General features: G+C 41.8%; 1 protein-coding gene across 1 annotated transcript in view; it reads left to right on the plus strand.

Moving 5' to 3' along the window:
* EFHB (EF-hand domain family member B) overlaps nt 1–25,063 on the plus strand; it is a 40,534-nt gene extending 15,471 nt beyond the window's left edge. The window contains exons 8-10 of the mRNA XM_067561635.1: nt 634–852; nt 1,456–1,637; nt 24,507–25,063. Coding sequence (XP_067417736.1) covers nt 634–852; nt 1,456–1,637; nt 24,507–24,668 — 563 coding nt within the window. The 3' untranslated portion in view covers nt 24,669–25,063. The remainder of the gene's footprint in view (nt 1–633; nt 853–1,455; nt 1,638–24,506) is intronic.
* Nucleotides 25,064–27,372: the final 2,309 nt, after the last annotated feature.

The following is a 27,372-nucleotide window of genomic DNA, read 5'->3' on the forward strand; positions in this document are numbered from 1 at the left end:
ATGTTGCTTAATGCTCCATTGGAGAGTGCTCAGATACTATGGTGATGAACACAGTATAAGAACTCTATAGAATAGAATAGCTCCATGACCATCCCTGCCTCATTCTGGTGTATCAAGGTAAATTATAATAACTGAATTTTAATGTCAGACAGGAGAAGTAACTATTGTTATTTTTTCATTTTTCATTTATGTGACAATTTACTATTTAAGCAGGTTGCACCAAAGTTCTCTCTCTATAATATGGAATCTGGAGAAATCCCTGGCGAAAGTTTTGTTTTTATTTTTCATTGAAGTGATCCACTGCAGGCTGTAAAAATCCAGGGATTCAGATTTATTCATAAGTAATTTTTAAAATTGGGTTAATATCAGAGCCTATTAAGTCCAAATCTCAGTCAGAACAGTAGGGTTTTTTCTTTTGTGAAGAGTTTATTTTGCTATGTGAATGTGTCTCATAAAGCAGAGAGATTAAAAATCTCTCAGAATCATTTGAAAATGTGCTATCTGTATATTAGATCTTTTCTACTCAATAATAATAATAATGTAGATTTAAGTAACTGTTTTTACTACATAAAATATTTACTATGTTGTGTGCATCTAATAATTTTGGTCATTTCATAACCTTCATTTTTATAGGGAAAAAGCCAGAGGCTTCTGAGCCTTCTCTACCTGAAGATGCAGAAACCAAAACAAATGATGGATCACTGTTGAAGGATGCAGATCTTGTACCAAAGGAACCTGGAACCACAGAAAAGACACCAAAAACTCTTACAAGACCTACAGATCGTGTATTTGCTGATTATCACACAACTTCTTCTCAGTACAATGCAACTGTTGGAGGTCTCCCCACAACTTGTACGTATATTAAATGTTAGTGAAGACAAAATCAGAAGCAATTTTAGAAAGTATTAGCAAATGTGCTAATTAGATAGAATAGTCTACTACCTAAATTGAATTTATCCAACAGTATTAAACCAAATATGATTCATGTGCTTAAGACTGATGTTTGGAGGTTTATTTTGGATAACCACTCAAAAGTTTGCATGTTAATCAAAACTCTTTGGTCTAGAAATTATGCTGGAAGTCTCAGAAGAGTCAACTTTTTATGATATTTCTAGTAAAATGCTGTTTCTGACTTGGTTGAAAATAAAGCAACAGTAACTTTCCTTACAGTATTTAAATATTTATGCTTCTGGTTGTAGCTGAAACTAGGAAGTACAGAAGCATGTAAACACTGGGTGGCAGAAAATTAAATAACCTCTTTTTAAAAAACCTCATAAAAGATTTGACTTGAGTTTCAGGTAAAATTTCAAGTCAGTTCTTGTTTTATCCAAAGTAGTTCACCCTTCCCTAGTTTGTGGGAATACTGTATGACACCGCTGCTCTTTCTGTATGAGCTACTGCTGCAAGCTTAGTTCTTTCATTTCTTTATGTAATGTATTGATTGATTTTCCACAGGTTACCCATTATATGGTGTTCCAACGATTCGTTCAGACATTCCTGCCCCTCGTATTCGTCGCATCAGTGACAGAACTAATTATGGTGATGAAGCCAATGCTTATGCATTATTATGTCCATCTGTCTTCAGCCAGAAAGGAGTGTATGAGAAAGACTTTTTTAAGACAAGACCAAAGGCAGAGGTACTGTACCTTACTTCAGAAGATTCTCTCTATATACGTCTGGCACTCCTGCAGAATAGGTCAGGGAAGGAGTGTGGTCAAGCAGATAAGGCACCACACTGAAAGTCAGAAGACCTGGGTTAAAATCCCAGATTTTTGATTGATTTACTATGTAATTTGGCAAGTCCTGTAACATTCTGTGCCTCAGTTTCTCTATCTGTAAAATGGGGTTAATAATGATTTGTAAAGCACTGAAATCTGTGGATGAAATATTTGGCATTATACAAGTGCCCAATATTAATATTCACAGACAGAAAATTATGTTAAATTGATGTCAATGTTAGCAGTACATATCAATAATTTTAGAATGAAAAAAATATAAGAATGTTTTTATTATCACAAAAACAAGCACTATGAACCCAGGAAATTCAGAACTTAAAATTAATCTTAAGAGATCCAAACATGAAGGCAAAGAAATGCACTGCTAAGGCACCCAAACAGCCTTTAATAGATTCCAAGGCCAGAAAGGTCCATTGTGATCATCTAGTCTCACCTTGTGTGTAACACGGGCCACAGAACTTCCTCAAAATAATTCATAAAGCATATCTTTTAGAAAAACATCCAGTCTTGATTTAAAAATTTTCAGTGATGGAGAATTCACCACAATCCTTACTAAAATGTTTAACTAATTAATTACTCTCACTGTTAAAAATGTACACCTTTCTTCCAGTTTAAATTTGCCTAGCTTCAACTTACAGCCATTGGATCGTGTTATACCTTTCTCTGCTAGACGGAAGCCCATAATTAAATATTTGTTCCCCATGTAGGTATTTGTATAGTACATTCAAGTTGCCCCTTAATCTTCTCTTTGTTAAGCTAAATAGATGGAACTCCTTGAGTCTATCGCCACAAGGCAGGGTTTCTAATCCTTTGGTCATTCCCGTGTCTCTTTTCTGAACCCTCTCCAGTTTATCAACATCCTTCTTGAATTGTGGGCCCCAGAACTGGACACAGTATTCCAGCAGTGGTCACACCAGTGCCAAATATAGTGATAAAATAACTTCAACTCTGCATCTTGAGCATCTATGAGGAAAAAATATGAAAGGCATAATTTATCCTTATATGTCAGTTTAAACTAATCTGGGACCATGTACACTAAAATCCCTTAATCATAGTCATATGATTCTTGAAGAAATGCCAACTTTCTCTATAGCCATACATTGTTCAATGAAAAATATGTACATTTCACTTTTCTTATTAGACAAATAGCATAAAGAAGGTAATTATTCAAGATTCTTTATTAAGGCCCCAGTTCAACAAAGCACACAAGCAAGTTTATAAGTCTGTTACTATTCAGAAAAGCACTTAAACATGGGCTTAAGTGCTTTGTTGAACAGGGATGCTCTGTTGAACTGGGGCTTAAGTTTCTATAATCCACCAATTTTACAAGTATTAGCTAATACAAATATATGGTGGAGGAATGGGGCTGGAACTGATCGTAATAGGATATGTAGATGTCATAAAACTAAATGATTGGAATAGGCTGGTTATTTTTTAAAATATATTAGTATGTGTCGGCATTTTGAATAAATTCCTCACATTTAATGCAAAGGGTATGAAGGAAAACACATTTTTTATTCACATTTTTGTCCTTGCAATGAAGAATGAGAGAAAATAATAAATTCTGGTAGGACCCCCATCCCAGAGACCACTGTCCCTTCCTCACACACCTTTAAACATATCAACATGTATATTTAATTTATCAATTACTTGTGTATGACATTACTCCTTCTATAATAACTTGTATCGTTTCACTGTTTTATTACTGACTACTACTTTTCTTGTATTTTCTAATGCCAGCAATGTTAAAAATTAAGAGCTGATTTTATTACTTTAAACAGATTCCTAATAAAGTTCTAAGATAGTAGTAACTCAAAACATAAAATGCAAATCTAAAATTAAAAAAGGGTACTTGACAACCTCCTTCTCTCCCCAGTCATTTTATTACGTAAAATATTCAGTCATGCTTGAAAGTGCACTTAGAGCTTAGTTAGGTAAGGTATACTGCTAATTAGAGGCCTCAGATAAAAAAGATGACTTGTCAGAACTTCTCAGAATGACTTGCGCATGAGCATGTTAACATTTTATAATCTAGATCTAAAGTAGGAAATCCATGTACACAGAATATAGCTAACAGCAAATAGAATTTATGCTTCATTGATAAGTCTGTCATGCATTAGACAAAATGGTTCTCTGAAGTTATAATGTAGTCTGAAAAGTCAGACTTCATTATAGACTATCCAGTTCATGAAGAACATAGTAGACAGCAATAGTGTTAAATCATCCTGTACTCATGCAATGCATCGAGTATTTCAATAATTCTGGTTAATTTTTAATTTATTTTGATAATGAATATTAACTTTTCTCAAACATGCAATGGTTAATTAAATTAATTTAAAAACATGGAACTGTATCATACCATCTATTTTGGAGCAGAAGGCCCTGTTGAAATCAATAAGGAGTTTACTTAATAGTCAATTGCACATTATGACCCACAATTCCAGCCTTCATTACAAAAGATCCAAGAGGACACAGGATTACTGACCAATAAAACAGTATAAGACCATTCTGAGAAGACCATTAAGACCATTCTGAAAAATTCTTCTCACTAAGGCCCCAATTCAAAAAAGCATTCTTATTCAGGAAAGCTTTTAAGGACGTTTTTAATTTTATTGAACACATTGGGAATTAAGCATGTGCTTAAGTGCTGTCCTGAATCAGAGCCTGTTCCAGTGTCCTTTGGAGTCAATTAAAGTCTATTCATTGGGCTACAGATCAGGCCTTTAGAGTGAATGAGTTTATTTTGACTGGCAAATAACATATCATTCACTTATTCAATATCAACATGACCATCATAGTAAAGGGTAGGTGAGCAGATTTTGTGCCTGGGATGGTTTTCAACATGGGAAGATGTCACAGGGTGACACTGGACCTTTAAGAATGAGCAGGGCCAATGCTCCAGTGTACCGTTCAGCTGACCTCTATTGCACTTTAAAAGAGAGCATCTGGGCCTAGAGAGATCTGGCAAGGGGGTGGCTAGGTGAGTCAGGCTGACAGCCAATAAGGAAAGGGGCAGAGAGAGTAGACATGGGGCTCTCACTGCCTGCTCCCTGGGAATATGAAATCCTAGAGAACTAGGACTTCCAGAGTCGCGTGGGTGGGGAGGTAGGGAAACAGGAGCAGGAGCACAGAGTCCCCTGAGAGGGGAGGCAGAAGGAACCTGAGAACTAAAGGAGGAAAAATCATGGAGCTGTAGCCCAGGGTGAGTTGAGGAATTGTGGTTTTGTTGAGCTGATCTAAGTTTGATCAATAAAATTGCATAAAAGAGACTGTGGGCATGGTAGTGAATCCTTAGCATGCTGGGGAGAAGCTCAGCCTTGTTACACATGGTGGAAAATGCAGGCAATTCAAATGGCCCCTGATACCAGGGAAGAGTTAGGCCAGTCCTGATGGGTTATTATTGTTTTTGTTTTTTTTAAAAAGTAAGAGGGAAAAGATGGAGCCAAAAGGCAGTGAGCAGCAACTGCCAGGCTTCCTGCTTTAGTTCTGGGAAGCAGTCAACCAACAGCAGCAGACCTATATAGTTCTGCAGATTCTGACGAATCAAACGAGACGACAGGAAATGTCACTGGACAAGCAGAGGTGACCGGTGGCAGTAGAAAAGCAGCAGCAGTACATGATGGAGATGCTGAAAAGGGAAACTGTTAGTAGCAGCAGGTACCAGGGAAGAAAAAGATGTTTAAGAGCCAGGAGGCCTAAGTCGCAGTTGAGGGCATACTGTGCATGTGAGTGGGTAGAAGGACATTAGAAGGACCTGCAAGAAGGATGGCAAGGGTGACTCTGCATAGGATGTGAAAGATACTGTAGGGGCTCTGGCTGATTGCTAATGCTAAAGCAAGGGTAGGGCTAGTAGGTTGTGCCTGTGGACAGCAGGACATTGAAAAGGCACTGCCATCGTAGGGAAGAAAGTTGCAACAAGAGAAAAGAAGAGGACTCCAAAACTGATGGTGGTAAAATGTGTAAGAAGCTAAAAAGGGAGTGGGTGTCCCACAGCACCAATACAGAGGCTGTTGGGAAAGTGGCTGTGGCTGTTATAGTGGTGGGGGGCCTACGATTACTCATCTGACACACATAGTAGGGGGTATGAGGAAACTGGAGGAGAAGAATATGATCATAGAGACAAGCTGATGCAAAGTTGAGATGAATGTGGAGGTTAAATGATCTACCGGGTATGCAGACTTTGCCTCCAATGATGATGTGGGATGGGGGGGATGACTGTCAACCTCCTTCAGTTTATAGAGGTTCAGGCAAGACACCAAATAAAGAGCACTATGACCTTGGCAGCTAGGACAGTGAGGAGGACTGTCATTGAGGATAACATGGAGGAACTCTGATGAGCCTCTGGGAGGAAGGCTGCTAGGATGTAAGGAACACCTGAGGAGCAGTGGAATAATTTTGGAGGGAAATATAAAGCAATTTGAAGTAAGGCAGGATTTTTGATAAAGCAAGAGGGCATGGACTATAAGACTGGCCACACTACAGAGGATCCAGAATGGCATGGAGCTACAGACTTGTTCCTCCAAGGACTGTTTTAAGGAATTGGGGGTGGGGAAATTTGAGGAATCCTAATATGTATGAATTTATATGAACTGTTGTATGTAAAATACTTAGATTTTTCTTTGGTACGGTAAAAGTCTGCGGTAGTGTTTGGGATCCACTTTGGGTGAGGGCCCTGAAGTAAGGTTGGGTTTATAAGGCTTCCCCTATAATTGGGCAAGGCCTTAAGGGGGGAGAAGTGTCACAGGCTGACACTTTGAGCTTTGAAAGTGGGCACCTGGGCTTAAAGAGAGAGAAAGAGACAGACCTGGTGAGGGGAAACCTAGGTGAGTCAGGCTGAAAGCCAGCCAGGAAAGAGGCAGAGAAGGCTTTTCTTGCTTGTTCCTTTAGAATACGGAGCCTGGGAGAACTAGGACTACCAGAGTCCTGGGACAGGAGGCAGAAGTGCCTGAGAAGTAAAGAGGGAAAATCCCCCTGTGAGCTATAACCCAGGGTCAGTTGAGGAACATAGAATCATAGAAAATTAGGTTTGGAAGGGACCTCAGGAGGTCATCTAGTCCAACCCCCTGCTCAAAGCAGGACCAACCCCAACTAAATCATCCCGGCCAGGGATTTGTCTAGCCGGACCTTAAAAACCTCTAAGGATGGAGATTCCACCACCTCCCTAGATAACCCATCCCTTCACCACCCTCCTAGTGAAAAAGTTTTTCCTGATATCCAACCTAGACCTCCCCAACTGCAACTTGATACCATTGCTCCTAGTTCTGTCATCTACGACCACTGAGAACAGCCTAGCTTCATCCTCCCTGGAACCCCCTGTCAGGTAGTTAAAGGCTGCTATCAAATCCCCTCTCCTCTCCTCTCCTCTTGACTAAACAAGCCCAGTTCCCTCAGCCTCTTCTCATAAGTCTTGTGCTCCAGCCCCCTAATCATTTTTGTGGCCCTCCTCTGAACTCTCTCCAATTTGTCCACATCCTTTCTGTAGTGGGGTGCCCAAAACGGGACACAATACTCCAAATGTGTCCTCACCAGTGTCAAATAGAGTGAAATAATCACTTCCTTCAGTCTGCTGGCAATGCTTCTACTAATGCAGCCCAATATGTCGTTAACCTTCTTGGCAATAAGGGCACACTGTTGACTCAGGTCCAGCTTCTTCTCCGCTGTAACCCCCAGGTCCGTTTCTGCCGAACTGCTGCCTAGCCAGTTGGTCCCCAGTCTGTAGCTGTGCATGGGATTCTTCCATCCTAAGTACAGGACTTTGCAATTGTCCTTGCTGAATCTCATCAGATTTTTTTTGGCCCAATTTGTTTAGGTTCCTCTGTATCCTATCCTATCCTATCCCTACCCTCCAGCATATCTACCTCTCCCTGCAGCTTAGTGTCATCTGCAAACTTGCTGAGGGTGCAATCCACCCTATCCTTTAGATAATTAATGATGCTGTTGAACAAAATCGGCCCGAGCATCAACCCCTGAGGACTCCGCTTGTTACCAACTGCCAATTAGACATTGAGCCCCAGCATCCATCCCTGGGGCACTCTGCTTGTTACCGGCTGCAAACTAGACATTTTTGTTGATTTGACCTAAGCTTGGACAATAAAAATGCATAAAAGAGACTGTGAGCAAGGCAGTTGAGTCCCTAGCAAGCTAGGGAGAAGCCCTGCCTTGATATAGAGGGGATAAACTGACCCTTGATAATTTGTGAATTTGTCAAATGAGTATTTTATATCTGTTGGCATATTTTTCCACATTTCATTTTTATAATTTTTTAAATTGACTTTTGAAAACGAAACTCTCAGACTACATAAGGACCCAGGATAGAGGCACTTGTGATATTTTTAAACTGAGTTAATGGGGCATATAATGTTTTATAATCCATATGGGTGTGATGATAAAGGTGTCCTAGAGCAATATACTTAAATGGCATTGTAGTATTGTTTTTAGCTTAGGAATGTTGGAGGTTAAAGACTTATCAGGCCAAATCTTGCTCATTTTTATCACATGAGTAATCCCATTGTCTTCTATAACATTGTTAAAAAAATGTAGTCTGCTTTTTGTCCATAAGGAATGCAATTAAAAGTATAAATGTTGTGGACTTACAAATCACGAATTTTATATTCATTTTGGATTAAGTGCAAACTATGGGCCAGATTTTTAGCTGCTATAATAGCAGAATAGCTTTGTTGGCACCGATGGAGCTACAGAGGTTTATTTTGCTGAATATCTGGTGTGATATATTTATTTGCGAGTGACCCAGTGGATTGCAGGTGGTTGGCAATGCTGATTCCGTTGTGTTTTACAGGTTGCTTTGGCAGATCATAATGTGAATTAATCATATTGCAATATGGCAGCTGTCCATCTTGAAAGATGATGGTATAAGCACTGCAGCATCATGAGTGGCTAAAAAGTCCAATTCTCGAGTGACAGTCCTTGAGTGACAGTGCTCATGTAAAGCGCAGGGCCAGAGGATGAACCCAGCAAATGACTAGCACTTGAGGGCTGCTGTGCTTTCCTCTTCACTAGCCTGTCTCTCAACCACCTCTCTTTGCCCACTTTGACTCCCTGGTGCAGCGCAGCCCTCCAATGTGGCCTGTTGCATCTTCCCAGCTTGCAGCATCCATGTTGAGTCCCTCTTGTCACATTTAGTGCTGCTTCAGAAACAGTGGTTTCATGTGAATAAAGTTCATGATAGTGAAACTGTTTGCTTCTGTTGATGATGTCTTCATTAGGAGACTTAAGTGGGGTAGTTTTCTTGGCTGAAGGACCTATTGCTTTCTTAATTCTATCATACATGCCTCTTAGATCCCCATTCTCAAAGGATGTTTCTATCTTCTCTCACAGATTGAGACATTATGAGCATGTTGCTGTACTATTCACTGCAATATGCTCTTACCTACTCTGAGGTTAGCATGACTCAAGAGAGGGTTCTTGCTGTGGTGGAGTGTGACAGGGTGTTGAGCAAGGACTACTGAGCTCACCCCCAGTCATGCCAGCTGCCATTTAGGAGCTGGCAGGAGAAAACCAGCACCTAATTAGATAATTAGAGGCAGCTGCCAGCCCAATTAGCCTGAGCTGTATAAAGGGCTGAAAGGAAGGAAGGTGGGAGCTGGGGAGTGAAAGTAGCATAGGGGTGGTTCCTCCTGGGGGAGAAAGGGGCAAGCTGTGTATGAGAAAAGGTGGTAAGAACACAACTTGTAAATAAACTTGCACCAGTGGTTACAGAATCAAGGGTCTCTGACTTCCATTGTGAGAGAGAGAAGCAGAAACAGGGCAGGCTCACTGATGCCCTACTACATGTGGGGGCTTTTCCATGACAAGAACCCGGAGCAAGAGTTTGGTGGCCTGGAGATGGAGAAAACACTGCAATGGCTGGTGAAACAGCAGGAGGAGGTGCAAAAGGCTATGCAAAGCTTCCAGCAATCCCACCAGCTGGAGAGGCAGGCCTTGTTTAGCTGGCAAACTGAGTAGCAGAAAAGCTTACAGGGCTTTATACAAGAGCAGACCACTATTCAGCAGCAGCAGCTACAAAGGATGGTGAGACCCATGTGAGGGATGGCATTTGGGTGCAGGGCTTTGGACTATGTAAAATGGGCCCTGCAGATGAGCCCGATGCCTTCCTAGGCACCTTTGAAGGGGTAGCCATGGGGGCAGGCTGGGAGAGGGCAACATGGGCCCTTTGGCTAGCTCCCTACCTGGCTGTGAAGTCCAAGCAGCCTACATGGCCCTGAGCAAAGAACAAGTCCGGAGCTATGAAGTGGTAAAGGCGGCCATCCTGGATTGGATGGGGCTGTCTGCCAAGAAGTACTGCCAGTGATTCAGGGCAGCAATGTGGACAGGTGGTTTACAGCCCCAGGCGTTTGCCCAAAAGTTAATGGCCTGGGCCACCCGATGGCTGAGGCCTGACACCCAGACTGTGGGGGAGATCATGCATGCTCTCATCCGGGAACAGTTTTTACATGGCCTCCCTGAAAGCATCAGGGTATGGGTGAGACAGCACCAACTGCATACAGTAGAGGGTGTGGTAAAACTGACAGAGGAGTATGCAGAGGCAGACTTCCCTAGGAAGAAAGGGTGCCCAGATAAGAAGGAAACTGGGAGAAAATCCAGAGAATCCCTGATTGAGAATCCTGGAGAAAAGAGAGAACAAATGAGGAGCTTCCCTGGGACCAGACCGCTTGTCTGCTGGTAGTGTGGGTAACCGGGACATAAAAGGGGGGACTGCCTGGACATGGATATTCACAGAATTTTGCAGGCAGACCCACACTGGGGTGTGAAGGAAGGGATGAAAACTATCCACCATTCCTGTGATGGTGGGGGTGTGACCCCAGTGGCTCATTCCGGGGGGCCAAAATGAAGTTGGGGTGTGTCCATGGGGACATGAGGCAGTGCTAGGTGGCCCAGGTGCCCCTAGAGGTTTGGGTCAGGTTTTGCTGAAAACAAGTAGGGATAGTAGAGGGCATGCCATATCCAGTGGTGGTGGGCACCCACTGGGGCTTCTTCCCTGAAAGGAAAAGAGATTGGGGGAGGAAGCCCATGGTGGAAAAAGTGGGAGATCCCACTGAGGAAGGAGTTAGAGATCCCTGAACTGGAAAGTTCTAGACAACAGAGCCTAAGGCTATATCTACACTGCAGCACTAATTTGAATTAGCTTAATTCGAATTACAGAAAGTGATTTATAGAAAGCGCTGCAGACTGTCCACACTACAGTGTTTGTACCATCTGGGGGTGCGAGTGGTGTGAGGACCTTTGGGTGGCGTTGGAGTTTCTTGGGTCGGGGATGGATGAATCCCACAAGGAAGACCCCATGAATCACTAGACCTGTGAGGAGGGCCTCACCTGTAGAGCAGGAAGAAGATGTGGGTGGGTGAACCTGGTAGTTAGAGAAGTGGGGGAGATGTGTGACGGGGGGGGGGGGGGCTGAGCAAGGACTGCTGAGTCAGCCCCTGTCATGCCAGCTCCCATTTAAGGAGGTAAATGGGAGCTGGCTGGAGAAAACCAGCACCTAACTAGATAATTAGAGGCAGCTGCCAGCCCAATTAACCTGGGGCTGTATACAGGGCTGGAAGGAAGGCTGGAGCCAGGGAATGGAAGTAGAGTGGTGGCTCTTCCCTCCTAGGCCTAGTTTCTAAGAGGGCAAGCTGTGTATGAGAAAAAGTGCTTGAAGCACAAATTGTGAATAAACCTGCACCAGTGGCTACAGAATCAAGGGTCTCTGACTTCCATTGTGTGAGAGAGAGAGAAGCAGAAACAGGACAGGCACGCTGACACCCTGCTACATGGAGATATGCTCTGTATTTAGTTGCAATACCTGGAAGCATTTCTTCAGAATATGCTGCAACCAATCTTTTTAATAAAAGCTAAGGCTGCAGCTATTGGATGTTTATTCTGAATGTGTTCCATACTGCATCAGCATTCAGGGGAGGTGCAATTGATGATATTGCTTCCCTGAGATTTGCCTTGCATTGGAGAAAAATTCCTTGGTCTTTTATGTTGTTGCTGTTAATGCGTGGACAACTGCTTTGTTTAGTACAATGGAATTGCAATAGTGAAATCCTCATTTTGCAACATACAAGTGTATGGTCCGTGTTGCAGTCTGCACTGTGAAAACTGAGTACAGAGAGCATCTTGTAGGTGATTTCTGTGGGTAACAAATCCAGTTGATGCCAGTGCCCAGACCTGTGGCAGTGACCACCATGGAAGTAGGTGTTGGTAATTCATAGAATGCCAGCAGTCCCTGCCCATTGTCATTCATTTTTCCCATTCCATGGTGGTCAGTGCATAGTGGCCACATGTGAGCTGAGCTGACTCTAGTGAAGAAGTCTCCCAATAAATAATCACTCACCCAGTGGTAGCTGGTTGGTGATGTGGTCGAGTTGCTGATAGAACAAGTCCTTCTCTTCAGTGGTGAAGGAAAGTGTTGGGGCATATGTACTGATGTTGGCAAAGCAACTTATTGTTAGCCTAACCCTGACCACGAGTATCACTGGCTAAGCCCAATTCATCAGAAGGAGGGTTCCCTTACCCCAGTGGTAGGAGCCCGCAGGACCGGAAGAATATACTGTCAATCAATATGCTTCGAAAACAAAACTGATTTATTAAAAAGGGGGAAACAGGGTCACATATGAACTAGGATGGTATACAAGGATCCAATCCGGTGAGTATGTCTCTAGGTTTTAACCAGTCTCACGCTCTTTCTTCACCAAGCTGGTGGTGTCGTCAACCGTCAATGCGTCTGCTTCTACTCCAGGTCCGCTGTCGTCTTCTTCTCTTCCTCGATGTTCCTACCCGTATCTACAACCAAATCTAACCAACCCACAATAACCCAGAGCTCTTACACTACTTACACACAACCAAACACCCACACCGACACACACACACACACACCGACGACCGTTTGTTTGGTCTATATATAGGTTCTCAGAGGAGTCTGAGCACCAATCAGTGAAGGGGATTTTCCCGCCTCTCATGCCTTTTGCACACGGCCCTGCCGTTTGTGCACACGGCCCTCTAAGGTTTGCACACGGCCCCCTAATGGTGCTGGCGCCATCTGGTTGGTTCCTATCTTATGAATATGTAAATACAACTGCCACCTTGGCTGAACTTTTGACCTTATCTAAATGCGATTCTCTAATGGCTACTATATAAAAGATGACTGAACTATATACAGGGGAGGGGCAGTATAGGGTCTAGGACCCATGGGTTACAATTCCCCTCCTTGATGGGGGGCCTTCTATGAGAATCAAGAAGGATCCGCATCATTTTTAAACTGTACAAAAGTGGGTCTAGACCCGGCTAACAATTTAAGTCTATTTACACGTATATACAAATGGAAGATAAATCCGAACACTACTCCTTGGATGATGCATATTAGTACGACCGGTGTAAAAATTATCTTCCAAGTTCCGTACTGGTTGGCCTCAGGATTTAAAAAGCGAAACCGCCAGCTATCCTTAGTAGTTTTCTTAATTCGGTCTAGTATCGCCTCTATTTGCATGGCAGAATGATGGACCGCCAAGTCTATATCTCTTCCCTCATCCTTCAATGCTTGTAGATGATATAGCATTTCCGGATGGCTAATAAGTTGCTGTAGCAACGATATATTAGTGCCTAGGTGTACAGGCTCTATCCCTTTATAAAGTGAATAGTGCTCGTAGATATCAGTCAGGGTGACTCGCGTTTGAACAAAATTTAAGTCGCACCCGCTTACACTATACACATTACAGAGACAAATATTTTCATGATTAATTACAGAAACGTTATACTTGATGTTTACAGTGAGTATAGGACATAAGGTACGGATACAAACACATGAGGTATTTATGGAAACTATCATTGAGGTATTTGGTGCATTCATCAGTTTGTAATGGCACTTTCCAGTCTCTTGAAAACACAGTTCATTCGGATCTAGATATTCTTGTACGCAAGAATATCCCAATCCCTTTTCCCCTGTGCAAGCTTGCATGTTAGTGGCGTACCACTTATTGTCTTTGTACACAACCCATTTGGGAAGGTCCTCAGGCCATAGTAAAGTGTTGTTAACGAAAATGCCCATAGGGATGACGGGATAAATCCACGCCTCCTGTGCATTTTTAATAGTTAGTATGTGGGCCTTGACCTGTTCAGGGGTCATAGAAAAGTGCACTAGTTTCCACCATTCACTGTGTTGTGATTCAAAATCTCCTAGTCCGTATTGGGTAACTATTTTCTTCATTTCGGGAGGAATGATTCCCTCCATACCATCTCTAATAATATTTTGTGCCAAAGTCTGAGCCCAGATTTGCGCTTGAGAACAAGCAATGGCGAGAGATATATTACCCTGTAGGGTTCCCACGGCTTTTATTATTGTACTAAAGTCTTGCTGTCGAATTTTAAACCATGTTGGCAATAGGTCCGTGACTTTGTGCTGAATACTTGATAATTCCGTGAGGGATGTACCTAACGGGTGGTCTAAGTTATTTAAATCTGTCCCAACTCTTCCTAGCTTGGAAGCCAGTATTTCGAGATCTATGGTGTTTACAGCACCTAGTCCCGTTCCCACACCTCCGAGGAGAGTGCTAACAAGATCTCTTTTTCCTCTATAGAAAGTACTGTCTATATTCTGTATCCAATTGGCCCAGCCTTGTCGGATGGCCTTAGTATATGAGTTACAGATTGGCAGTTCCTCATTTAATCTTACGTCCATATCTATATCTAGGTGGATAAGAGCGTACTGGGGCTGAATCAGTACCTTTCTTTTAAGTTGTCTCCCTACAACTACGGGTCCACCTTTTGTTACAATCGGTTCTCCTACTACGATGTGATCCTGGGACCAATGCGATTCCCATGGCCCATAGGCGATCCATTGGCCCGAATCAGATGGTGTCACTGATATTAATATGTCCGCTTTGCATAGCCACTTTGGGTTTGGTCTGCTGTCTTCACAGTGGGGATTTGTTATCCCAAACCCTTTTGTTGGCATTTGTGTTCGTCTACATGGAATTGATACCATTTTTAGTTGTTCTCCAAAATATACTAGTATGTCCAGAGATCTGTTAACCTCGACCATAGTTGCCTCAAAATAGAAGCTATGTGTGCCTTCCGTCATAATTTTAGGGGTGTACCATCTCATTTCTATACAATGCTCGGGGTTCATGTTTACTTTTTCGCACGTAATTGATTTATTAAAAATGGCCTCATATGGGGTATACCAAACACATTCATCCTTTTTCTTTTTATCTTTAAAAAGTTGCCCCATAATGATGGCCGTGCGAATTTCCTTATGTAAAGAGGAGTGGTTTTTATCCTCAATATTTGGGATTTTTGATAGCATTTGGTTCCAGTATATATTGCACGATCCTTCCTCCATTCCCGTAAAGATATCAACTATCCTTTCCGAAGATGGAAAAGGTTTTTCCCCTTTTACGGACAGATTACGCTCCCTTGGTGCAACGTTAATGGCCTTACATCGAAATACCTGGCCCTGCGTTATTTGTAAACTCACCACATAATTATTCCATAAGACTATTATCATGCTTATCAACATTACAATCGTGGTTTCCAGCATATAATTAACAATAGAAGTGACAGAATTGCGATGGTAAAACATATTTGGCCTTGGATTTTGTCAAGGTCGTAATAATTGTTGATATTATTCCACTCGGCTGCTTGGATGGCGGCCACAGAGTGGTTGGGGTTCCGCATATATCCCCTCCTAGAATAGTAAAGGAACATTAATTACATATTAATCGTTTTTATTTACTATTCTATCAGAGTTTAAAGGTGCTTCAGAGGTTCCTTTCCATTGCTTGAGCTGTGTGGAATGGAACCACTTTAACCACGTGTTTCCCTTGTGGTCCTTTATTGCCAGTTGATAGACCGTAGGGCTAGCCTTATTAACAATAGAAAATGGTCCTACCCATCTTGGGCTTAATACATGTCCGGTCTCACTAAACCATTTATATAGTATTTTGTCTCCAATTTGCCACTGCACGTATTTAAATTTGTTGTCTAACTTATGATTCATGGTTTTTATATTGGTGCCTAATTGGTGTGCAACCTTAATTTGTATCTGTGCTATATGATCTAGTAATTGTCGTACCCATTCAGACATCTTGATATTATTTTGAAATTCGTCCGGAGGCACCCCTCCTTGAACCCACCAAATTTCTGGGGTTCTCATTTTGCGACCTGTAACTATTTCATGGGGAGTGAACCCATGCGACCCAATAGTTGATCTAATCGCCATTAGTATTATTGGGAGCTGTTGATCCCAATTTTTCCCTGAACTATTCACCACTTTTCTCATCGCAGCCTTGAGCGTGCGATTGGTTCGTTCTACCAACCCCGATGATTGTGGGTGGCCTGCAATATGCAGTCTCCAATTAATACCGAGAGCTATACTCAGGTGTTTAATGACCTCTCCAATGAAGTGGGGGCCTTGATCGGAATCGATGGTATTTGGAATGCCGAACCTGGCAATAGTTTCATTTACTAATTTCTTCGCGGTTGTTAGGGCCGTATTGTTACGTGTCGGATAGGCCTCTATCCACTTGGAAAAGCTGTCAACAATCACTAAAACATATTTAAAACCTCTGGCGGTGATTGGTAACGGTCCTATATAATCTAACTGAATGCGTTCCCATGGACCCACGATCTTTTGATGCTGGTATGGTCCTTTGATTATTCTAGAGTCCGCATTGTTAGCAGCACATTGTAAACAGTTATTTATGAATCGACAGACATCGTCGTTGATGGCGGGCCACCATGCTATGTTTAAAATTCTATTCACCACTTTTTCAGCCCCGAAATGGCCTTGATTATGAGCTAAACTAATTAATTCTTTCCTCAAAAGTGCAGGCATGACAATTACCGGTAAGTCGTATTCTTTATTACATGCCATGATTAGATCATCTTTATTTCTATAAATCGTCCATAATTTATGTTGGCCCTTATTCAGTAACTCTTGTATATCGGGATCCAATGATTGCAGGGTGGCGATGTCCGGTAGATTCGATTAATCCTTTACAACTTTGGTCTTACTTCTAGTAATTGCACATACTTTAGCAGCTTCCATGTAAGGACGTATCCATAGTTTAGTATCGTCCATAGTGACCGCTTCTTTGGCCAGTGAATCTGCTTTCTGATTTAATTCCTGCAGTTTTGACTTGGACTTTGAATGAGCTTTTATTTTGCACAGCTGTATTTTGCTCTGTCCTTTAGTGGCTATATTCCAGATATATTGTAGATGCTGGGCATGCATAACAGGTTTCCCATCACTTGACTTCATTTCATGTTGAAGCCATACTGGCATCCAATTTAATAATGCTCGCAGAACTCAATCTGAATCTAGTACTATTACAATTGATTTTTCCAGCACAGATACTTCAAGCACAGCGGCTACTGCTACTACCTCGCCCAGTTGTGCCGACGGAGGTCTAACTCGTCCTTGTAGTATATGGTTAGTATCCAATTGGATGGCAGCATAACCCGCAGACGGAACACCCTGTATATAATAACTACTGCCGTCTGTCGCCCATATACAATGATCTTTCATCATAATTGCCTTTTCTTTAACTAGTTCAAACGGTGATTCTAGGTGCGTTGTAATCTCTGTAGGGATAGGACAGTTATGTTCCACACCTTGCAAAATAAGTGCATAAGGTGCTAATAAAGTGCTACTAGGATCTGCCACTGACACTTCTCGATTTACTAATGCTAGTGTCCAGGCAGCTAACCTAGGGCTACTAACTTTTCCGTTGTTTATCTTACCCGTCAATACATATTTTGTCAGGGTATGCCTCGTCTTTAAAATAATAGGGGATAACCCAATAATATATTCCCAATGGGAAACTGCCCATACCAACGCTAATACTTCCTTTTCACATGAGGAATATTGTTCCTCCACAGTAGATAGATTTCTAGATGCATACCCTATTACTTTTTCTTTCCCATTTTGGACTTGAGCTAGTATTGCACTTATACTGATTTCGTTGGCCCCTAACTGCAGGGTAAAAGGTTTTGATGAATCTGGGTATGCGAGGGCAGGCGCGTCCATTAGTGCTCTTTTTAAAGTGACGAAGGCATTCTGTTGTTCCTCGGTCCACTCCCATTCTATATTCTTCCTTAGCAACTTGTATAAGGGTTTTGCTATCTCGGAGTATTTATAAATAAAATCTCGAGAGAATCCAGTAAGCCCGAGAAAGGATCTTAAGGTGCTTACATCAGTAGGTGCTGGTAATCTGGAAATAATTTCCACTCGTTGGCTATCTGGGCTTCTGCCTTCGGCCCCTAGGGTTACTCCTAGGTACGTCACAGATTCAGAAACCAATTGAGCCTTCTGTGGGTTAATTATGAACCCTGTTTCAGATATCCGTTGCAAGACCTCATTTAATACTTGTAGATTTTCTAGTCTAGTGTGCGTCATGATTAGTATGTCGTGTACGTAGGAAACCACATGTTCCTTATTTTTGAATTCTTTCCACATTCGGGTGACGTTTCGGTGACAAATTGTAGGACTATTGTGGAATCCTTGAGGTAATCGAGTAAAAGTATATTGTTCATTGTTAAAGGTAAAAGCAAATTTATGCCAGCAGTCTGGATGCAAGGGGATGCTAAAGAACGCATTGCCCAGATCCAGTACTGAGAACCATTTTGCTCCTTCTTTTATTTTTGACATAATGTGTGGGAATTTTGCTACCACGGGTGCCATTCTTGGCGTGATCTTATTTAACGCTCTGTAGTCTATTGTCATTCTCCATGACGATCCATCCGCCTTTCTTACCGGCCACAGCGGCGCGTTGCAAGCACTAGTCGTGGGTATGATTACCTTCTGGTCTATCAATACATCAATTACTTGGTGTAGGCTTGCCTGTGCCTGGATAGGATATGGGTACTGCTTTTGCGGAGGCGGGTCTGGTCCTATTACCATCACCTGTTCCTGAATCTTCCCGCATTGTAATTTATGCTTGGCAAATACCTCAATCCATCTTTGTACTACTTGATTTACATCTTCTTCCCACGCAGGCATCTTGATCACATCCGGGTACTTAATTGCACTGATCCGGTGATTGTTGGAGATTTGCAGTGGAATTAAATCCCCTCCTCAGCTCCATAAGCAGCAGTTGGGTATATCAATTATTATTCCCAGCTTCATTAAGATGTTGTTCCCGATGATTCCCACGTCGTTTAAATTTTTAACTCCGAATGATGTTCTGCAATCCATAGTTCCTATTTTACATTTTAGCTCCTTTGTAAATGGTACTAGGGATGTTGCTCCATTGAATCCTTCAAGCCTTTTCCACGATTGAATAGGCCAGCTGATTTTCTTCTCTGATTGATTTTCACTAATGATGGAGGCCGCCGCCCCAGTGTCGACCAACATCTTTAGGCTTTTTCTCCGAAATCCCCCTCAATGATCATTTTTACAATGGGTCTACCCCATTGATCTTCTTCAAATTTTGAAACTTCTTTGATTGGGGCTAGAGGGACTCGGCAACTTCACTGTAAATTTGGACGATGATTCTTATTATCTGTAGGTGGAATTCTTCCAGATTCATGCTTTGTCAATAATCTCATTAATTCTGAGAGAGGTAGTCCATTAATATCATCAAATCGCTCAAACTTTAGCAGTCGTTGAAAAATTGCTCGACGCAGGGATGCCTTTTCTTCCCAGTTGTTATAGTTGGTGCCCTGATAATTGCTTCTGAAGTCAGGCTTCCTGAAGTCTCTCCTGTCTAAAGAGGTAGCTCGTTGTTTATTATCCCCTTTGTTTGGAACTCTTCTATCGTTTACTCGACTTCTCTCAGCAGAGGGCGCATTAACTTGGTTGATTCGTATATGGCCTTTCCGTTGGTAAGTATCATTGAACTCCTTGTCGTATTTATTTGAGGTAGGTACGTTCACGTTCCGATTACTACTTCCATATCTTTGTCGTTCGCTGGACCTCTCATTAGAAGTATTACGGTATTGTGGCTTTCTTCCATATGCTTCGTTGTGGAGATCATGTGCTATTCGTACCTTTTCCTCTAACTCTGTTAATGTTAACTCGGTTGGATCCACGGCGCTTAACGCGAGCTTCATTGCAGGTGCAAGACCTCTGACCACCTCCTCTCGAAATCCCGGAGTGTCCATAAAATTTGCGCCAGACAGCTTGTATAGCAGCTTTTTTCTTAATATATACTGTTCTGGCCTTTCTGTGTTTAATTGCCTCTCATTGTAATAGAGTCCTATAATACTGGCTCCCGGTTTGAAGAATTGTAAAATTCTCATTAAAAATTCAGTTAAGTTAGGAACCGTACCTAGCTGTACATCCGAGGGTAAGCTGGCGAACTCTTCAGGGGACATGCATTCCCTAATCAAGGCCACCGCATCATCCACCTGTATATATAGGGTTTCCCCCACCCTGGAAAGCCAATTTACGACCGTATCCCGGCTCAATGGGCCCAAGGTCTTCCCCATTGCTCTGGCCTGGTCTGGTGAATAGCTTTTCACCTCTTGTCGGGTGATGTCATCCCGACCTGGTCGCTTTACAATAGTGGTCGTCAATGGATTGATAGGTAATTTATCATCATTATCATAATTGGTAGGTGCCGATGGTTCAACATTATCCCATAAATCGGGGTAATCAGAATCATAATCATCAGACACAATTGATTCTTGGGAATCATAGAATGAATCTTTAAAGTGCACCTTTTTAACATGCAGGGAACCCGTTTTGGTTTGTAACAGCCCCCTGGCCTCACTCAGCTGCTGCTGCAGTTGGTCTAATTGCTTCTGGCAATGTACATGCTCTTTTCCCGTTTTGGAGGCAGAAGTTTCCTTCAACTCCACCAGCAACCTTTTTACAGCTGACTGGGAGTCTTTAAACTCCTGCATGATTTTGTTTAATTGTTTTTCTTTGATCTTTAATTCTTTTGTGGCCAGGGCCTCTCTTTCCTCTAACCTTTCGATTTGGCCTCGCTGCGTCAGCTCCCTGACTGCAGCTATCTCCTCAGTGCGGCGCTTATCTATATTACCACACTGGACTGTTTGTTCCAATTCCCGCACTCGGGCCTCGCTGGCAGAAAGTGCCGCGGCTCCCGTGCTTAACTGTTCTTGCAATTTGCCATTGGCAAGCTCCAGAGCATTTACCACATTTAAAAATCCAAATAGCATTGCCCTTTTCTTTTGCTTTTTATTGGGTTTAGGCTTCCCAGATATAAATGCCTCCCATTGCTTTATCAAAACTTTCATAGGGGCTAGTTCCCCAAAATCAGTCGTTTCCCATACATTCATTCCTTTAGTAAACTCATTGAAATCATATTCAAAAGATATTTTATTTGTCTCCATCCTCCTGCTCATCGTCATTGTTGTTTCCATTGTAGTACTCATGCTTAGTTTTTAGTTGCGCTTATATTAGAAGATACCGTGTAAAACGTGGTACTAGCTAATCTAAGCGAGTATGTAAAAAGTGATTGGACTTATATTAGATTTGGACGAGTGCAAATGATGTTCAGGGGTTACGGTAAACCGTTCACCCTCAGGGTAATTTGAAATTCAAAACCTTAAAATTTAAGCTGTTTTTCAAAGTGCCACTTGATATGGCAGTTCACTGGCTCTCACGAGCTCTCAAGCCTTATACGAGGCTCAAACTGGTGGTTTCTCTGTGGATTTTTCTTTTTCCCCACAGGGCGCTTATAGCGTAATGGTTACTTAATGGGTCTTTCTTTCCCCAAAAGTTTAACCGCTCCCTCAATGGGTCTTTCTTTCCCCAAGGAGTGCACTTACTTTCCCAATGGGTCTTTCTTTCCCCAAAGAGATTAACCGTTCCCTCAATGGGTCTTTCTTTCCCCAAAGAGATTAAGGACGTCAGTGGGTCTTTCTTTCCCCTCTGAGCCCTAATGACGCCTAACGGGTTTTCGGCCCGCGGCAACACCTTCCAAGGCTGGCAGTCCAAGCCTGTTTCAATGCCGGGTCTCCGGGAACGCGATCCCTAGCCGGACTTATATTGTAGAGGTTTTCGGCCTCTTTTCAATTTTCCCCTGTACAAATCCTTAAGGTTTTCGGCCCCTCCTCGTACAGTTCTACCGGTCGGGCAGTCTCTCCCGCCGATCCAATATTGGCCGGGCAGTCTCTCCCGCCAATTCCCTGCACTGACGGCCTTCCGGGCTCACATCAGGCTCTAGGCGCTATGCCTTGTTTAAACGGCTCTTAGGCCGATCCAAGCAGGACCACCTTGTCCTCTATTTCAATACAAAATAACGATCCCGGAGAGGTTTTCGGCCTCTCCGACACCGGATGTGGTGATGGGATAATGATGTTTCGTAGGTATATTGAGGGGGAATCCAGTTTGAGCGTCCCCAAACGGAACTATTGGCTGTAGGTTTTTCCAAAGCAGACGGTGTACTACCAGTCTTCCCCAGAGGTGATCAGTCCCTTAGGTAAGATCTGTCCTCGGCGTGGGAGGATCCCCAAGACCTTTATACTGTTTCCAAATAAATCAAAAATAGGGAGTCCAGCTCTCATTTAATTATATTCTTCCAGTTAAGGGTCCCTTCGTGGTCGCCAATTTGTTAGCCTAACCCTGACCACGAGTATCACTGGCTAAGCCCAATTCATCAGAAGGAGGGTTCCCTTACCCCAGTGGTAGGGGCCCGCAGGACCGGAAGAATATACTGTCAATCAATATGCTTCGAAAACAAAACTGATTTATTAAAAAGGGGGAAACAGGGTCACATATGAACTAGGATGGTATACAAGGATCCAATCCGGTGAGTATGTCTCTAGGTTTTAACCAGTCTCACGCTCTTTCTTCACCAAGCTGGTGGTGTCGTCAACCGTCAATGCGTCTGCTTCTACTCCAGGTCCGCTGTCATCTTTTCTCTTCCTCGATGTTCCTACCCGTATCTACAACCAAATCTAACCAACCCACAATAACCCAGAGCTCTTACACTACTTACACACAACCAAACACCCACACCGACACACACACACACACACCGACGACCGTTTGTTTGGTCTATATATAGGTTCTCAGAGGAGTCTGAGCACCAATCAGTGAAGGGGATTTTCCCGCCTCTCATGCCTTTTGCACACGGCCCTGCCGTTTGTGCACACGGCCCTCTAAGGTTTGCACACGGCCCCCCTAATGGTGCTGGCGCCATCTGGTTGGTTCCTATCTTATGAATATGTAAATACAACTGCCACCTTGGCTGAACTTTTGACCTTATCTAAATGCGATTCTCTAATGGCTACTATATAAAAGATGACTGAACTATATACAGGGGAGGGGCAGTATAGGGTCTAGGACCCATGGGTTACATTATGGTAGATATCCTTAGTGATATATGGTCTGATATTGCTACAGGACATCCAAATATGGGTGCTAATGAGATTTTGACTGCAAAACCCTCCCTGTGTTTCAGCAGTATTGTTTGCTTTTTCTATGCCAGAAGGTGTAATGCGTCTTGTATAGAGAGCCTGTGTCGATGTCCAGTTTCCTCTAGCACTCTATTGATGATGGCAGTCTTTCTAGAGTCATTGTCGTCCTTTAGATCATTTGACATACCAATTCCTTGCGTTCCAACAAGTAATTTTGAAGAGGGTGCCCATTGTACCCAAATCTTTGGCATGTATTTCTAGGCAAAAAAGTAAGTAGACAGGGACTTCCCTTAGATCAGAACCTTTCTATCTCGGGTACTGACTGAGCCTCAAAGCTTGGAAGACTAATACCTTTGAAAGTCAGCACAACTACAGGCGGGTAGGTCTGAGTTGCAGTGCCAATTGCCTGATGCTTTCTCCACTGTGGATTTGATTCAGGTCAGGCCAGGCATGTAAGGCCAGTTACTGGTACTGCATAACCCAGTCATCCTGCCATAGGTTAGGTGCTTGGCAATTAAACCAGGTGGGGGAGGATATACTAAGTAGTGGAGGGTATGCCAGAAAGGCAGTAGAATGGAAAACAATATCCACAAAGGAGTAACTCCATCTGGTGCTGCTGCCTTGCCCCCAGTTCTTGGTTGAACAAAGTTTTTAGGGGAGAAATCCCTGAATTAATAGTAAAAAACAAAAGAAATATGCACAAAAGAAAATATATAAAAATAAAGACAAGCAGTGAAGAATAACAAATATGTATATGTAATGGCAATATTCCCCTGCCGCCCTGCTCTTCCTGTGAGGCAAGTACTACTACTACTCCACAGCTTGATATAATCTGTGGAAATAGCATATGTGAGAAACTAAACAATAAATAAATAAGAGGATTGATCCTCCACTCCATTACACTGGTGTTAAAACCAGTCTTGTACATATGTAGGACTAGATCCAATGCTGGTGTAAATTGGGGTAGCTTCACTGAAATCAACCTAGCTATTCTGATATATACCACCTAAGGATCTTGCCCATAGTATTTTCAAGACAGGTTTTCCTTGTTAAATGTAGATATTAGTATAATATTTATGTTGAATGTGAAGAATAAAAGGTAATGGATTAGTAGTATGGTTTTGCTGGGATTCTTTGGAAACCTTAACTTATACATTTCCTGAATTCTGTGTGTGCTTGTGTTCTGAACTTTATCTGCATTAACCCTAGTTTATACATTTAGGGCCAAATCTTGCAGTTCTTAGTTCTTCCTTAAATAAACTCACATTAACTTTAATGGGAGTTGGCTTTGTTTCAGACTCCAGGATTTGGCCCATAGTCTTCATTAATGGTGTAATTCACTCCTAGACAAATTAAAATTCCTCATGTGAATAATGCATGATAAATCAGGCCCTATATAAATGCTGACCAAAATTAATTCCATCACAAATCACTTTACAGATTGCACGAATTCTCCGCAACATCGGTGTGAGCATTTCAGATGAAAACTTTGAAAAAGTATGGAAGCAGGCCTGCCTGAAACATCACAGAGGAGAGGTCTGTGTAGAATCCATCAGAAATATACTGGATGAGATACAAGCCTCACACATAAAATGCAGTTGAGGATTACTATTCTTTGTAATATTTTATTTAAAATAAAATCAGCCATAATTTTGGTATTGACTAGAACAAATGTTTAAATGTGTTGTGTTTACAAAATTAGAATCCAATCTATGGTCCTTCTGTAAGGGTGGTAGGAGACCATACTTATAGGGATCTATTCTCATGCCCATTAAAGTCTGGGAATTGGGACACTGATTTCAGTGTGAACACGTCTAGGCCATAAACTGAATTCAGTTTTCTCTGTATATTATCATATAACTTAATGTGTCCAATTTTATATTTTGAGCCTGAACACTTTTCCATATTCTTTGTTTACAAAAACAAACTATTGCATAGATATTTGAAATGTTTTTACATACTGAGAATAACTAATTAAATAACATGAACTTGTCTGATTAAGAGTGTTGGCTTTTTTTTTAAGCAAGTATTTCTGTTTTAAAGGAAAATTGTTCCTCTCCTCTTCTAGAATTCCTTGTTGGTGTCAACAAAATGGTAGCTAATGAGGAGTTAGTTGCCATAGTTTATTTGGATTTTTAAAAAGTCTTTTGACTAGGACCCTCACAGGAGGGTACTAAGGAAACCAAATAATCGTGGATTGATATGTAACACATTGATATGAATGAGAAACTGACTAAGACAGTAAACAAAGCAGGAAAAAATAGCCTTTTGCCATGCTGAAAATTGGATAACAGTGTGATACCTCCAAGAAACCACTACTATACTAAACAATACTAGAAGCCAGTATTTAATACATGTGATCTGGAAAAATGGAAGAGCACTTCAATGCAAAATTTGCAGATTACACAAAATTATATAAATTAGGAAAGGCTAGAGAAGATCATTAGAATTTTCAGATGGACCTAACCCCTCGGTTCATTGATAGCAAATGAAATTAATTGTTGACAAATGCAACCTAATACATATTGGAAAGAATTATCTGAACTATGGAGACACTGCTGGATTCTAAATTTAATTGTAACCACACAAGAAAGACATCTGTGACACTGTGATCACTGACATTGCTGCAGGCCAGAGAAGGCTGAAGGCCCAACTGAAGGCAATTACACACTTTCTGGTGGGGGGATTGTGAGCATCTGGTTGACAATCACTGGGCTAACAAGGCAAGTGAGGAGAATATAAGGGGAGGAAACAGGACTCAAGGGGCAGCTCAAAAGAGCACAGGAGGAAGCTCAGAGTCTGAGCTTGGGTGGGGGAGTGAGGGCTGCAGAGAAGCCTGTCCTTGTTTTAAGTCTGTGTTGCATGGTATTGTTATGTAAGAGGGAAATAAACAACCCGGTGTGCTTTTGTGATTGTGAAACCATCTGAACTAGCCAGCCAGTAAGGTTCACCAGGTAGTGACAGATGTGCCCTGTGACATCTCAATGAAAATCTGCTCAGTATGCAAATAAAACGTTAGGATGAATAAAAAATGGGATTGAAAATAATAATGCCCTTGTATGAATCAATGTTATGCCCTTCTCCTAGAATATTATGTTCAGTTTTGTTCACTTTATTTCAAAAAAGAATAGAAACAATAGCGATAGTTTAGAGATAGGCAATGAAAATGACTAGTTATATAAAGACTTCCATAAAAAGAAGGATGAAAAGATGGGGATTATTTAGTTGACCAACATAAAGAATAGGAAGGAACTTGCTAGAGACATACAAAATAATAATATAGTCAGGGAAAATTGGGCACTCCTATTTACCCTTTCTCATAAAACATACACAAAGCTATTAAAAACAAATTTAAAATTGATGAAATTAAACTTTCTTATGCAATGAAAGATTAGCTTGCAGAACTCATTGCTGTAAATATTGAGTCCAAGATCTTGCTAAGGTTAACATATTAGACATATAGTCCCAGAGAAAAACTTCACTTGGATGGAATTCAGATGTAGAATTGAGAGTGCATATCAATAATCTCTGTAATGTCTTTTACCTTGAATTATGTAATTATTCCAAAACAAAGTGCTATCAACTCAAGAAATTCAGACTTAAAGTATAAATTAAAAAATCGTTGAGACAGTTAAAATAAATACATGATTTTTTAAAAAAATGACACGTTAAGTATTTCTTGCACCCTCTCTCCCCTTCCATCCTTATATCTCACTTGGCTTTAGGATAATTACAACATTGCGGTGATGTATTTGATCTTAAATTACCCATATGTACTCTCTGCCTTAAATCCATTTTAATATAGCATTGTTTGGGAATGTCTTTGGGTTTTTTTTGTTTTTTAAACTGAGGTTCATGGATAAAATTTTTAAATGAGACACTCAGAAAATGTTACCAAGTAATATCTTCAAATCATCAGAAATATCATATTAACCTTTAATCTCATATCTTTTTAAAAATTATCTTGTATGGTGAGATTAACTGGTACACTCTGGCTGCTTTGTGTCACTCTGAAGCAACACAAAGTGCCCAAAGCATACTGACTAGTTAAATTAAGATTACAGATGTAGTTTTTATTTTGTTTTGTCTGGTTTTTTTCACCAGAACAGTGTAAAGCAGCCAAAGTGCCATTTCCCACAGTCTCCTGTCTTCCAAATTTCCCTTGTCTCCTGCACTACCCTTCATTCTTCCCTCCCCCCCCCCCCCACACACACACACACACACACACACACACACACACACAGAGAGACCCTAGTTTCCCCTCCCTTCTGTCTCTCTGGGGAGCAGATCTGGGGCAATGAGTAGT

This window comes from Emydura macquarii, unplaced genomic scaffold (genome assembly GCF_026122565.2).
Source record: "Emydura macquarii macquarii isolate MOO-44397 ecotype Brisbane River unplaced genomic scaffold, CSIRO-AGI_Emac_v2 contig_2422, whole genome shotgun sequence".
NCBI classification, from domain to species: Eukaryota; Metazoa; Chordata; order Testudines; family Chelidae; genus Emydura; species Emydura macquarii.